The sequence below is a fragment of the Grammomys surdaster genome, unplaced genomic scaffold, assembly GCF_004785775.1.
Source record: "Grammomys surdaster isolate TR1022 unplaced genomic scaffold, NIH_TR_1.0 139, whole genome shotgun sequence".
NCBI lineage: Eukaryota > Metazoa > Chordata > Mammalia > Rodentia > Muridae > Grammomys > Grammomys surdaster.
Genome location: NW_021604597.1, coordinates 9,801,582 through 9,814,578, shown reverse-complemented (window position 1 = coordinate 9,814,578; position 12,997 = coordinate 9,801,582). Strand labels below are relative to the sequence as shown.

General features: G+C 37.2%; 1 protein-coding gene across 1 annotated transcript; it reads right to left on the bottom strand.

Moving 5' to 3' along the window:
• Nucleotides 1-346: 346 nt before the first annotated feature.
• Nucleotides 347-10,441, bottom strand: Sucnr1 (succinate receptor 1). Its single transcript, XM_028763631.1, has 2 exons — nucleotides 10,373-10,441; nucleotides 347-1,863 (listed from the first exon to the last, which is right to left on the bottom strand). The coding sequence occupies exons 1-2, from the start codon at nucleotides 10,373-10,375 to the stop codon at nucleotides 913-915; spliced, it is 954 nt and encodes a 317-aa protein (XP_028619464.1). The 5' UTR covers nucleotides 10,376-10,441; the 3' UTR covers nucleotides 347-912.
• Nucleotides 10,442-12,997: the final 2,556 nt, after the last annotated feature.

Genomic DNA, 12,997 nt, shown 5'->3' with positions numbered 1-12,997 from the left:
CAACGGATGAAAAACCATGGAAAGTGTTTCAAGAGTGAAGACACAAGCAAAAGGAGAGTATAAATCTAAGTAGAGAGAAAATACTCAGACATAAAAGGAGCTAACTGACTTTCCCAATCTTTTCAAAATGCTTCTGTGTCTTTTAACATGGGGGCAGGGCACATTTTTTTCAGTATTTGAGTGAACTTCCTGTGACCGAATTTCCTAACAACCAAATTAGAATATACCAATTTCCTTTACTTGACACTGAATATTCTACTAACCTAGACAAAGATTGTTTTTGCTATAGCAAATATAACAGAAAAGGACCAATGCAATACAGATGAATCACAATCCATGATCAATATAAGGAAACTAATACAATGATTTATTTAGGCATTGCTGTTATTTAATTTCTTTCAAGAACTATAATTTCTGAACATAATAATTAATGCTGTGCATTGAGTTCTATTCATTTTTCACATAAAATTTTAATATTGCAAGAATAAAAATAAGAGAGAGCATTTCAGAAATATGCCTATCAACCTGAGCAGTGATGAAATGCATTCAGCATTCAGTACTATCTATCTATTCCTTTTACACTGATAGAAAGAAGAGGTCTTAAAATCTCCAAGGTTTTAGATCTTAAGTGTTCAAACATTGACAACATTAGTTCTCTTCATTCAGTTCTCAAGTGAAGATGTCAACGCATTCTCGTGCCTTATTTTTTCCATACTCTGGGTACAACTTTAAATCCGGGTACAGAGTTGCCTTCTGATTCATGTGTACTCAGCTTGTACTCCAGCACTTAGGGTTGGAGGATGGTGGGGTGCTAAAGCCTGGAAATGGTGGTCTGCTTTGTTAAAATTCAACTACACAGCACGGTTTGTCAAATGTCTCATTTTGGCTGAGTGAAAACCTGCATCCAGGAGCTCATGTCCTGAAGGATGTAAGGGACTTGAAGTATTGTCTAAACTTAGAAAGCAGCATCTCTCTGAAATGGTCTCCCATGAGGAAGTAGAAGATAGGGTTGACAGCGCTGTTCAGAAAGGCCAGAGGCCGGGTCAGGATGTATAAGGATGTGATGGCCTTCTGTGTACATCCCTGTGGCCAACTATCCAGGCGTGAGGCGATGCTCACATTGCGCATGATATGATAGGGTGTGAAGAGTACAGAGAAGATCACTACTGCCAGGACCACCAGGCGTAGAGGTTTGTCCAATGGCAGGGCAGTTACCTGCTGCTGGCTCCTCCTCTTTAGGAAGACAACCATCTTGTAGTAGAAGAAGCACATCACAGAGAGAGGAATGAGGAAGCCCAGCAAAGTCAGGCACAGGCTGTAAATGAGACTGTATTTAGGGTTTCCAGAACTTGCATAGTCGATGCAGCTCGTGCCCTTTTCTGTTGGGACAGAATTGATGAAAGTGAGCATGGGTAGAATTTCTAAGGTCACTATGACCCAGACAGCCAGAGAGATTAAAATGGCAAACTCTTTCTTTTGTAGAATGTGTTCTCGGAAAGGGAACTTCATGAGCAGATATCGGTCTATGCTAATGAAAGTGAGGAAGAGGATGCTGGTGTAGAGGTTGGCATGAAGCACGTATCGGTTGCTTATGCAGAGAACATCTCCATAGGTCCAGTTCTCATTGGCATAACTCTTTATCAGCATGGGAAGGGTGCAGAGGAAAGCGAAGTCAGAGATGGAAAGGTTAAAGAGATAGACGTTGCTACTGTTCCAGTTCTTCATGCAGAAGAGGTAGCCGAACACCACAGTGACGTTGCCAAGCATCCCCAAAATGAACTCGATCCCATAAAATGCAGACAGGTAGTACTTTTTCAAGATATCCTCCACTGCCAGCCAATTTTCACAAGATAAATTCTGTGCCTAAGGCAAAAGGAGAAATATAAGATCAAACATTAGATTGTGAGCAGGAACAAATGGTAGAACAGTCACGGAAAACCTAAAACGTAACTGGGGATGGTTGGTAAAGAATGTGCTTATTAGTCATGCATAGTGGCTCATACCTTTAATATCAGGGCTGGGGAAACAAAGGCAAGCAGATCTCTGTGAGTTCCAAGATAACTTAGTCTACATAGAGAATTTCAGACAAGGTAGGGCTATATATGGAGACCCTCACTCAAAAATGCATATTTTATATGCATTACTACATTGAGTGCATATGCACACATTATATGTGCATGTGGATACATTATTTCAACAAGTCTCCATTGATACCTTCACAGTGTATTCTTGTAGCTGGTTCTGACAGCACAGAGTAAAGCAAGCGACTAATGTGAGCCATGAATGATTTCCTGAGAAGAATCAAGAAAAAAATATAGAGAGAATGCCATATTATCATAGAGAATGCTATATTATCGATGTGAATGAATAAAAGGAAGTAATAATTGAAACATTAGAAGTGAAGAAGTGACATCTGTAGATTGTTCTCTGAACTCTGCACTTGTACCTCCCCCTATGTACAACACACATGCTTGCACACATCTGCACACACACACACACACACACACACCTGCGTGCACACACACACACACACACACTAAGGTAAATAAATAAATGATAATGAATGAATAAATAAATAAATAAATAAATGTATGCAATATGAACGTGAGAGAGTTTGGGACGGAGTATGTGTGATTACCTGTCTAGGGATTAAAGAAGGACACACATCTCTACCTGAAAAAAATTGTGTCCAAATACAGGACAAACATGGCCCAAAGCTCAGTGTAGAAAAAAGATGAAAGCTTAATAATCAGCAAATAGGTACAAGTACATGGTAAAATAAGAAGATGCTAATCTGCCTTTGTAGCTTCAGGGCTAGCCACAGATCTCTACAAATTCTTATGAGTTAAACTGACTTGAACTCTAATCCAGTAAAGGAGGTAAAGTTGTTGAATACAATTGATGTTTTGAATAACTTTTAATTGATTGCATATAGTTAAATAATTTTTTTATTTTATTAAATGTAGAACATATCATGCCACTTTAAAATATAATGTTTTAAAATTTAAAACAAGACAGAAAACATTAGGAATAATAATGATAAACACCATGTTTTCAAAGCTAAGACTATAACCAGATATTGTGCTCACCAGTGCCTAAGGGCTGATTCATTTAAATACCAATGAAAATATGAAGTAGGGACTAGTAGAATCATTTGAGAAATGATTTCACTGAAGTGTAGAAATTTCAGTGTCTTAATTGCTGCCACTATAGCAACATACCCTATAGTAGTTAACCTAGAAATCATAAACCTATTTTTCTTTGTTACATAGGAAAATCCAAGACTGAGGTGCTCCAGATTCAGTGTTTGGTGAGGAGTCACCCTCTTCTCTCAGCGGCGACATAAGGGCATGGCAGCTATCGACAGCCCCTTTATCAGGGTATGATCCAGTTCATGAGGGCAAAGCCCTCACGCAACTCTCATTCAGATTCTGACATTCCATATGATTAATTAAGTCTCAGCATATGAGTTTTGAGAGCATACTAGTTACACTTAGCCTTTGCTGAAGTCATATACCTTATTGCTCTGATTTGTTTCTATTGTGATAAAATGCCCTGACAAATAGTAACTTAGGGGGAGTTTAATGTAGTTCACTGTTCCAGGTTACAGCCTATCATAGCGTGGAAGTCACAATGGTGGGAGCTGGAGACAGCTATCCACATCACATCCCACAATCAAGAGCAGAGTGAAATGTGAAATGAATGTGTGGGTGCTCACTTGCTTGTACTCTGCTTGAGTCTTACAACTCAGGACTTTGCCTAGCAAGTGGTACTGACCATCGTGGGATGGACTTCCGACATCATTTAATTAAGACAGTCTCCCACAAACATGCCCACAGACCAGTTCAGTGCAGTCATTGAGACTCTATTTGCAAGTGTTTCTAGATCAAGTCATTGGTCTTTAAAACTAACAATCACACAGAGTAAGAAAACATTGTATTAAGACCCTCTGAATACTAATGGTCATCAATCTCTGATAAAACATGAGGGAATTTCTGTTTGGTTTATTTTTTGTATTTTAATATTAGACCCCAGTTATTTCTAATAGAGAAACCAAGGTTGAAAACAAAATTTTGTAAAATGTTCCTTCTTAAGGTTCAAGAGTATTAGTTATAGTGAAATAATTACTTCACTATAAGTAAAAGTACCCTGACCCATATATGTGGGAAGCGTTTACACAATCAGTAAGTTTTCTGCAAGGGCGGTATGTAGAGAATATATGTACTTTTGTCAAATTCAAGTTTTATTGATGTTGATTGTTGCTATTTTGGCAGTTTTATTTATGAAAATACATCAGAAATTTGTAGATAACATCACCATTTTATTATTACTTTTGTGAGGTACATGTGAGTGTGTGCGTGCGTGTGCGTGCGTGTGTGTGTGTGTGTGTATAAGTGCATTTGTGTTCACATATATAGTGGCTGGAGGGGAGTCTATATTTTCTCACTTGCTACTTGAAATTTTGAGACAAACTTTCTCTCTGAACTGGGAGCTCACCAGTTGGCTAGAATGATTGTTCAGAAAGCATCAGGGATCCTGGAATCACCACCTCTCCAACCTTGGGAATTTCCATACCCCACCCCTCTTTTTAAGTAGGGCATAGGGCCTCTGCCTCAAGCCTTCATTCTTTCATGCTTAACCCTTCACGGTCTGAGTCAGTTCCCACAAACACTGTTGGAGAACCAAGCCTTATATTTTCACTGTCAATTTTGCTGTAGAGGATGACAGAATTGTTTCTCAGTTTCATATTTCTTTTTCGGTCTTCTTTCCAGCTACATTACTCAGCTTACTACAACTCTCAGACTGCTGTCTTTGCATCTTAGCTCAGCAAGAGGGAGATTCTTCGTTGGCTCAATCTGGAGCCACCCTTTCTCAAGTCCCCCAGCCTTCCTTAGACTGAGCACTTGCTGAGATCATATCCCTAGTGTTCTAGCTTCATTTCCAGATTTCTATCTTTTCTACCAGCATGTAAACACCCTTGTCTATTGCTCTGAGAAAATTTAGTCCCAGGCATCTCTGACATCCCAAGTTGCCTTCATTTTCAGGCTTGGTTTCTGGAAAAATGTCTCACCAAAGTCCTTTGACATCTGGACCCCATTTTCTGTCTAGCACACCATATTCTGGTTTCTGACCCCAAATTCTTCAAACAGCCAGCGCACATCACAGTCCAGTGGTTAGTTTTCACCAGTTAATTTATTAGCTGGCAGTAAAATTGTTAGGAAAACATTCTTCATTTGCCTTTCATGGCAAGACAAAACCCTGGCTTTCTTTTCTTCTCTCTAGTTGTTTTCTGCATCTTTTGTGGCTCAGGATGCTAAGTTTCTGTTTCATTTCTGATTTCCCTTTTCTATTTTTATCTTGTGTGATCTTATCCATGTACCTTAATGACTATTTATCTACAAACAACTCCCACTTTTCCAACCCATCACAGATCTCTTTGATGAATTCCAGGAGTTTACTATTATATATTACTGTGGATTGGCTTTTTGCAGGCACATCTGACTTTAACATTTTTTTCTAATTTACTAACAAATTGTAAAGCACTTTTGTCAATAAAATAAATTTCCGTTTATCTAAATGCTTACCAAAGAAAGTCTTTTCAGTTGTCTGCAATTTAACCTCCATCTAGAACAAACTACCAAGTCTTATTGATTTTATTTTCTGTGTGTTTCTCAGATCTGCTCGCTATGTATCCTTACACCAACTACAGAAGAGAACATTTATAAGTGTCATATTCTCCTGCTGTGCCCTCATGTCTTTTCTTATTATTATTCATTTCACCTTTTCCACAAATAGCCAATCTTGAAAAGAAAACAAAACTATAGCTCAAAATCAAGTTATGTTGCTATCCTATGTTAAACTCTTTCCAAGGACTAACTACAATTTCTTAATGACCCTACGCATACCACTAGCATCCACACGCCACTCCAGCCTCTCTGCTCTGCTCTAGTTCATCTCTGCTTCTGTCCTCTGACTGCACAAAGCAGTAACACTGTGCCAGCCTCTTCTGCATCTCTTTACTGTTGCTTTTCTGCTTGTTGATGCTGCCCTCCCCCACCTATTTTGTCTACTCCCTGTATTTCTTTCAAACCTCACCTCAAAGATTGTTTCTCCAAGATGGCTGTCTGTCCAACAAATCTACATAAACTCTGTGTCCCCAGCATATGCTTTCTTCATGCATTATTTTTTGTCTTACCCATTTTTACAAATTTGTTTTGTCCCTTGTTATCCTCTACATCTGCACAGTGGCTAACAGACAGTATGTGGTCTGGAGTTGCATGGTGAATAGAGAGGGATGGAAACCTAACTGTTCATAAGGCAATTTTATAAATTCTCCCTCTAAGGCTAGAGAAATAGTAAATCCACAAATTTGACCTACTAATCACTATAAAATCTTATCCTGTGGATAATAGAATACACACACATACACACACACACAAATCGACTAGTCACTATACTTACTAATGAGACCTGCGATTATAAATACATCTGCATAAAGCAAACTTTAGCATGTAATTTCTAGAATTGGTTTAAGTATTTAAGACATTTAATAAGATTTTAATCTGAAATTGCTAAACATATAAAAGTCCAAAAAGATATATACCAAAATATTAATGGCTTCAGCCTTATCAGTAAGAATCCAGATTACTTTTATTGTGTCATTTCTCCTTTGGTTTATCTGGATGTTCTGTCTGTCTGTCTGTGCTTATGTAGCATTTAAAACTAAACCACAGGATGCATATAATTAATAACATAAAACTTAAATTCCCAGAAATTTTAAAAAATGCAGCCTGTACATCAATTCACACAGGTAAGAATGGCTCCCACTCTTCATCAAAGAAATTCCTTCCCCTTCCAGATCCCCCAGATGGACACTATTACAGAGATCCTCAACTGGTCAAACTAGAGAACAAGGGACCATGGGTGTGCAGCCCCAGTTAGTACATCTATAGCCTCAAACCCAATGCATAGAGAACACTATGGAATGGAAGCCGAATGACTTAAGAAGCAGAGAAACAAATGTCTACTGTGTCTATAATGCCTTCTAGACATAGCACAGAACTTGCACCCATGAAATCGCAACAAAATGGTTGCCTCAACAAGACTTACATAATGACAACACCTGTTGACATGCCAATGTGAATGGGACAAGTTTCAGAAGGACCCATCTTTAGATGAAGTGTTAGAGACAACCAACAGCTGTTCAGAGAGGGAAAATTAGTTCTCTCTAGGGGCAAGGTCCCTGATAGGTTATCAAATCCCAAGTGATCATGTCTAAACATGTATTTTTTCAAGCAACACTAAATCAACTTAATGGTAAGCTATATATGTATATATACATGTATGCCTATCTCTATATCTATTTGAATATGTCTCCCTCTGTGTGTACATGTCTTTGACTAAAAATTATAAAAGAAATAGAGGAATGGAAGAACACAGGAGAAGCTAGAAGGGGGAGAGGAAGAAGAGGAAATAATGTATGTATATGTGTGAAATGTAAAGAAATCTCTCAAAAATAAATTTTAAAAAGGAAGGGCCTGGACTTTTGAAAAGTTAACATGCATTGCTCTTTACATATGAGCTTTTCTCACCATTATGCTCAAATCTGCTGCAGCATCCAATGTCCTGAGTCTGGAAACTTTTTCCTCCCTGCTTTCTAGAACATTGCAATCTCCCCCCCCCCCGGCCCCACCCCCTTCTCCCCTGGTCAGCTAATTTTTTTAGCTAATCCTTGTTTTAGCTAGGCTTTAATGCTGAAGTTCCTCAAGACTTAATGTGTGAACCTTATGTCATTTGGGAAATGCTAAAGCGTAGGTACACACATTAAATGAAAATGAAGACAATAGAAAATTTCCTTGAGATAAGAAACTCATTTGTTTTGTTTTGAATTTCCTCTTCCTCTTTGTCTGACAATCTTAGATCCCATATAAGCTGCGGAAGTGCCAGAGGTTTATGGAATTTGTATGGATCACACAATGGGATGGACATTGTATTCATGAAGACATGTGCAACTGGAGACCAGGCTGTCAGTAACTACCAATCCCAAGTCAGGGGCCAAGTAGAAATGATGAAGAATTCTGTTTTTCAGTGACCCAGAGAGACTAAGGACTGAGTGTTTAGTAAACACAGGGCCAGAATAAGAAAAACGAATGAGGAATAAATTTATTCATTACTTTTTATCATTATTCTGTACCTTTGTCCTGCTTGTCATACAATGACTCTTGCTTTAAAAACAAACACACAAATGCCACCAAGACAAAACACTTTGAAAGTGTCCTTTTCAGGTTGACTGTGTGACACTGGGTAAATAGTTGGAGTGTGCTTCCCTGGGAGAGACTATTTCTCCCACTCTCAGCATTCCACAGATGACTTAGTTCTTTGTTTAGGGTTGAGACCTCGTGGGCATTTCCCTGTCTATTCCAGCATGGCTATTGTTTTTGCCCTCATTCAGCTCAGTTTAGGAAGTCATGTTGGTGAAACTTTATGGGATGTAGCTTCTGACATGACTAGGAGACACAGTTTCTCAGGAAACACCCTGATCTTACAAGCTTTCTGCCCTCTCCTCCACAATGTTCTCTGAGCCTTAAGTGTGGAAGTTGTTTTTTAAATAATTTTACACCAAATGAGGGGTTGTATTTATGAATATGCATGTTCAAATATGCATGTAAGAATAATTAATGCAAAATGAGGCCATAAATTAGAAAGTAAGCAAGGAGGGGTATATGGGAGAATTGAGAGTGAAGAAAAAGAAGGATAAAATAATGTAATCATAATATAATCTCAAAGGTACAAGAAATATTTAAACAAACAAAACAATAAGTGTGTGGATAAAATACATATCAATTGTAGACTACAGTGTGGATACAAATAACAAAAAATCAGGGAAGGAAGAAGTTTAAACCAATTAGTCCTATTATTTTTATGCTTTAATATTACTGAAATTTGTTTGTTAAAATGAAATTCTTCTTTTCATGATGTCTTATAATCTATTCATTTAAAATATTTTCAACTTGTTTTATTTTTTATCCCTTTTCATATTCATAGCATTAACAGATTATTATTTTATAGAGTTAGGCTCTCTAATACTTATGGGTTTATTTAACTTCACAAGGACACATTTTGAGAATATTGCATTCCAAATTCAGGTATATGTATATCCAAGGGTCTTTTCTTATGGTATAATTATTCAAATTAGGGAAATAAGGTGTGTTCCTTTAGGCTAAAAAGGCAATTCAAGGGGAACATTTCCTATGAAACATCACTAGCCTTTCCTGTACTTTCCAGGAGGTGTCCTGTTCATAGGCAACAGACATGGAGACAAACATGCAGTGGCTTACTGAAGTGAACCATTAACAGACAACTTTCTTTAAAAAACACATTAGCAACTAAAGGGAAATCACTATTAGCTTCTAGCCCACAGTCACAGAGTATGTTATAATTAATAAGCTACATGTAAACTGAACACACCCACATAAGAAAATTGCTCCTATTCATTCTTAATTTAGAATGATGAAAATTCCTTATAAACTTAGTTTTTTAAATGCAAAAATACTGCATGTTCCTTACCGGAAATTTAGAAAAGTTACATTAATGAAAAACCTGGTAATTCAATACAAACTCTTTTTCTATATCCTTGACTGTTATAGAAAACCTAACAAAAATTAAAATTTTAACTGCCACTTGAAAGTATGAAGATATTTCAACAAGTTACTTTCATTGGTAAACAATTTAAATGAAAATGTGTTTACATGTATAAAAATATAAGTATTTGGTATTCATTAATTACTTCACTTTTATCTATTCCACAAAGTACAACAAAATATTAAACATTACAGTATGTATCAAGTTGCATTTTTCATTAGTATGTTAGAGACTAGATTATACAGTTTGAGAAGTAGAATAACAATCACTCTGCAGTTTACCATTTTCTTTAGTAAATCTAATTCTTAAATCATCTCATTTTGACAAATGTAAATGCAAATTTTAAATTTTGGAATGATTTAAAATTTACTCTGTTGTATATTTTTTAAAATTTACATGGTAAGTTATTTTTCATGATGCAAGTTATTTTCCCTTTCTGTAAATAATTTTACTTTTCAAATCATTCAATCATTTTAGTTGAGGCATTATCAAAGACAGTAAGCCTTTTAAAGCAAAGCAAATTAAGTTTTTGGCAACTAAATCAGTGCATTTAGAGCCATATGAAGTAGATGTGAAAGTCAGTAATGATTGTCTTTGGCTGCTTTACATCTACTTAAGAACAGTTCCCTGGATATCATTTAGCTCACAGAGCACTTCCAAAAGAAGCCCCTAGCAGAAAACTTGGTCTTCTTTTGTGTGTCTGAGAGACACAAGCTGCAATGTCCCTTACCATTCTGCTGATGGCTTCTCTCTTGACAAAAAACTCTGCCAGGAGCTGGAGACAGCTTCTGACCCAGTGCTGTGTTTCTGGACATGGCCAGTGAGGTCTAATTTGCATATCATGCAGCCAAGATTAATAATTCAAAAGGCATGGATAATTTATTCAGAAAAATCTCCAAGTCATGCAGAAGAGCTCTTGAAAAGTGAAGACACACAACAGATGTATGTGTAGAGAATAGTTTTGTAGAGAATAGTTTTAACAGAGACATCTGAGAATACTATGATTTAAATTATTTTTATACACTCCCCAAACAGCAAAGAAGCATTCACTCTTCCCATGTGTATGCACATGGAAATGTGTGTGCACATTTAGGTAATAAGGAATAACAGACATTTTATCTTTAATATATAGTTGAATTCATTTTTCATTTTTTTTCACATTTTTTTGGTGACTTCTATACCAAGCATACAATAACTAAACTATTTCAGAGAAATCCTGAGGGAACTATAGCTTGTGTACTTGGGAGCCAATCTGAACATGAGCCTTGTCAGCACACTGCTGAAAGGCTGTTAGAACCTTAGGTAGTATCCATTTTATTTCCTGTGATTAAATTCAGGAAACATAAAAAAGTACATCAGATGGCTAGGGATTAAGAAGAGAGGCATTATCTTATATGACAATCTCAAGAGATAGCAGTAAACTTTCCCCAGTCAGTGTTCTGAATAGCACCCGGAAGAGTAGACTTACTGTTCCAGACAGGAAGCATACCTGGCCTTTTCTCAAGGATACATCAGTTGAATATTCAAGGAAAAACCTGGTTTGGTTGACCTGAAGGGTTGGGACTACACTGAGGATGTGTGTACATGGTAAAGTCTGAGATACAGTCACAGGCATTTTCTACTTGTAGAGAAAACAAGGCTAGAGATTACTTCAGGGTACAATTTTCAGAAAGAGAATAGAATAGCCAGTTGTGGTTCATGGACCTTTCCAAGCTAAAAAGGAAAGTGAGAGTATTTCGTTAAGTTCTGACCACCACTATGGTAGGAGGGGTTGGGGTGGTGATTCCCTCTTTGTGGGTGTCTGGAATTCCCCAGAGCTTCCTGTTTCTTGTCCTTACTTCCTGATGGCAAAAAATGTGGTCTGCACTTCTCTTTTTTACCCCCATAGGACTGCAACCTGATAGCTTGGACTTCCTGACAAGTGCAGCATTGCTTCAGGACCCCTCCACTGACGACAACAGGGCAGACATAATAAATAGATTGCTGTTCTTCTTGTACCATGACACCTTATTCAAGGTTACAGAGCACAGGTAGAGAGAATCTGTCCGGCAGGGTGAGTATCACTGTCACACTTCTGGGCAATTTCACAGGCCCAAATGTAAGCTCTGCACTCTTCATTTAACATAGTGTGGTCACATTCTTGTTGTAAATTTGTATTAACTTTCTAACAAGGGGCCAAACATTTCCCTTGTACTGGATTTGCAAATTATGTTGTCACTTCTGTTCAGCCTATAATATTTCAGTGGGCAAAGCTTCTAAGTTTTGTTTTCCTTGTTTATAGTAACAGTGTAACATATTGAATCTCACCAAAGATTCTTTTTCAATTCTTTTAACTGTAAAATAGGAACACTTGTGACAATCCCAGGGAATACATATATCTACACAGAAGTCTGTATTATACTATACACTGGGGGTTAGTCATAGTGAACTGTTGACTAATATAACAGGGCATACTTGCTTGCTAAAGATGAATCACTACAGACATTTTTGATAAGTCAAACTTCCTTCTGTATGATAACTGCGATTTAATGCTGTTGGTTTCAGCGCAGGAACACAAATTAAAATAACCTTACAAAAAACAGCAAGGTAAAAAAGATCTTTGAATCCTTGTCTTGAATTTGCATTTTACTAGCTGGGTGATCTGTGAAACAAACTTGCCTAAGCCGATTTCCTTGTTCAGAAGAGGCCAGTGACTCTATTCCATAAAGTTCCTGACGTTCACAGTACAACATAAAATAATATTTGAAAGTCCAATGAGCAGGCTATGCAAGAGAAGTTTGTAGAAAATCAGATCCACTCAGCAGAAAACTCAGGAGAAAAACAGAGAGAAGAGAGCAGAAATGATGGTTCAATCCAACACACTGCTTTCCAATGTCAGCTATGGTCCGTAGGGCATTTACTCCATGTACCTAAAATCCCTTTATAGTTACACGAATGTGGTGCAAACTGTCAGTGCTCTAATTTTCAGCTAAAGAAACTGAGGCCCAACAAAACCTACATACGTTACACACATCACACACTGATGAAGGACTGAGCCAGAACTTTGGGTCTTCTCTCTTAACTTGATTTGGCTTTATTTGCCTTTCATAGAAAAGAAGAACCTGCTAGGTCAGAATGTACAGTTAGTATCATTCAATAGTTTTTACCATAATTATGGCAATTTCATGTGATTTTTCTCTAATAAAATAAATTTAGAATAAAGTTAGCAATGGTTTACAAGATTTATTATTTATCAAACTTAATGATTAGATTTTCCATCTACAAAACAGAACACTTTACATAAACAAGAGTCAAAGATAAAACACTGAAATGTTTATGGGAAGGTCCTATTAGCAAGGCCTCCGGGCATGCTTAC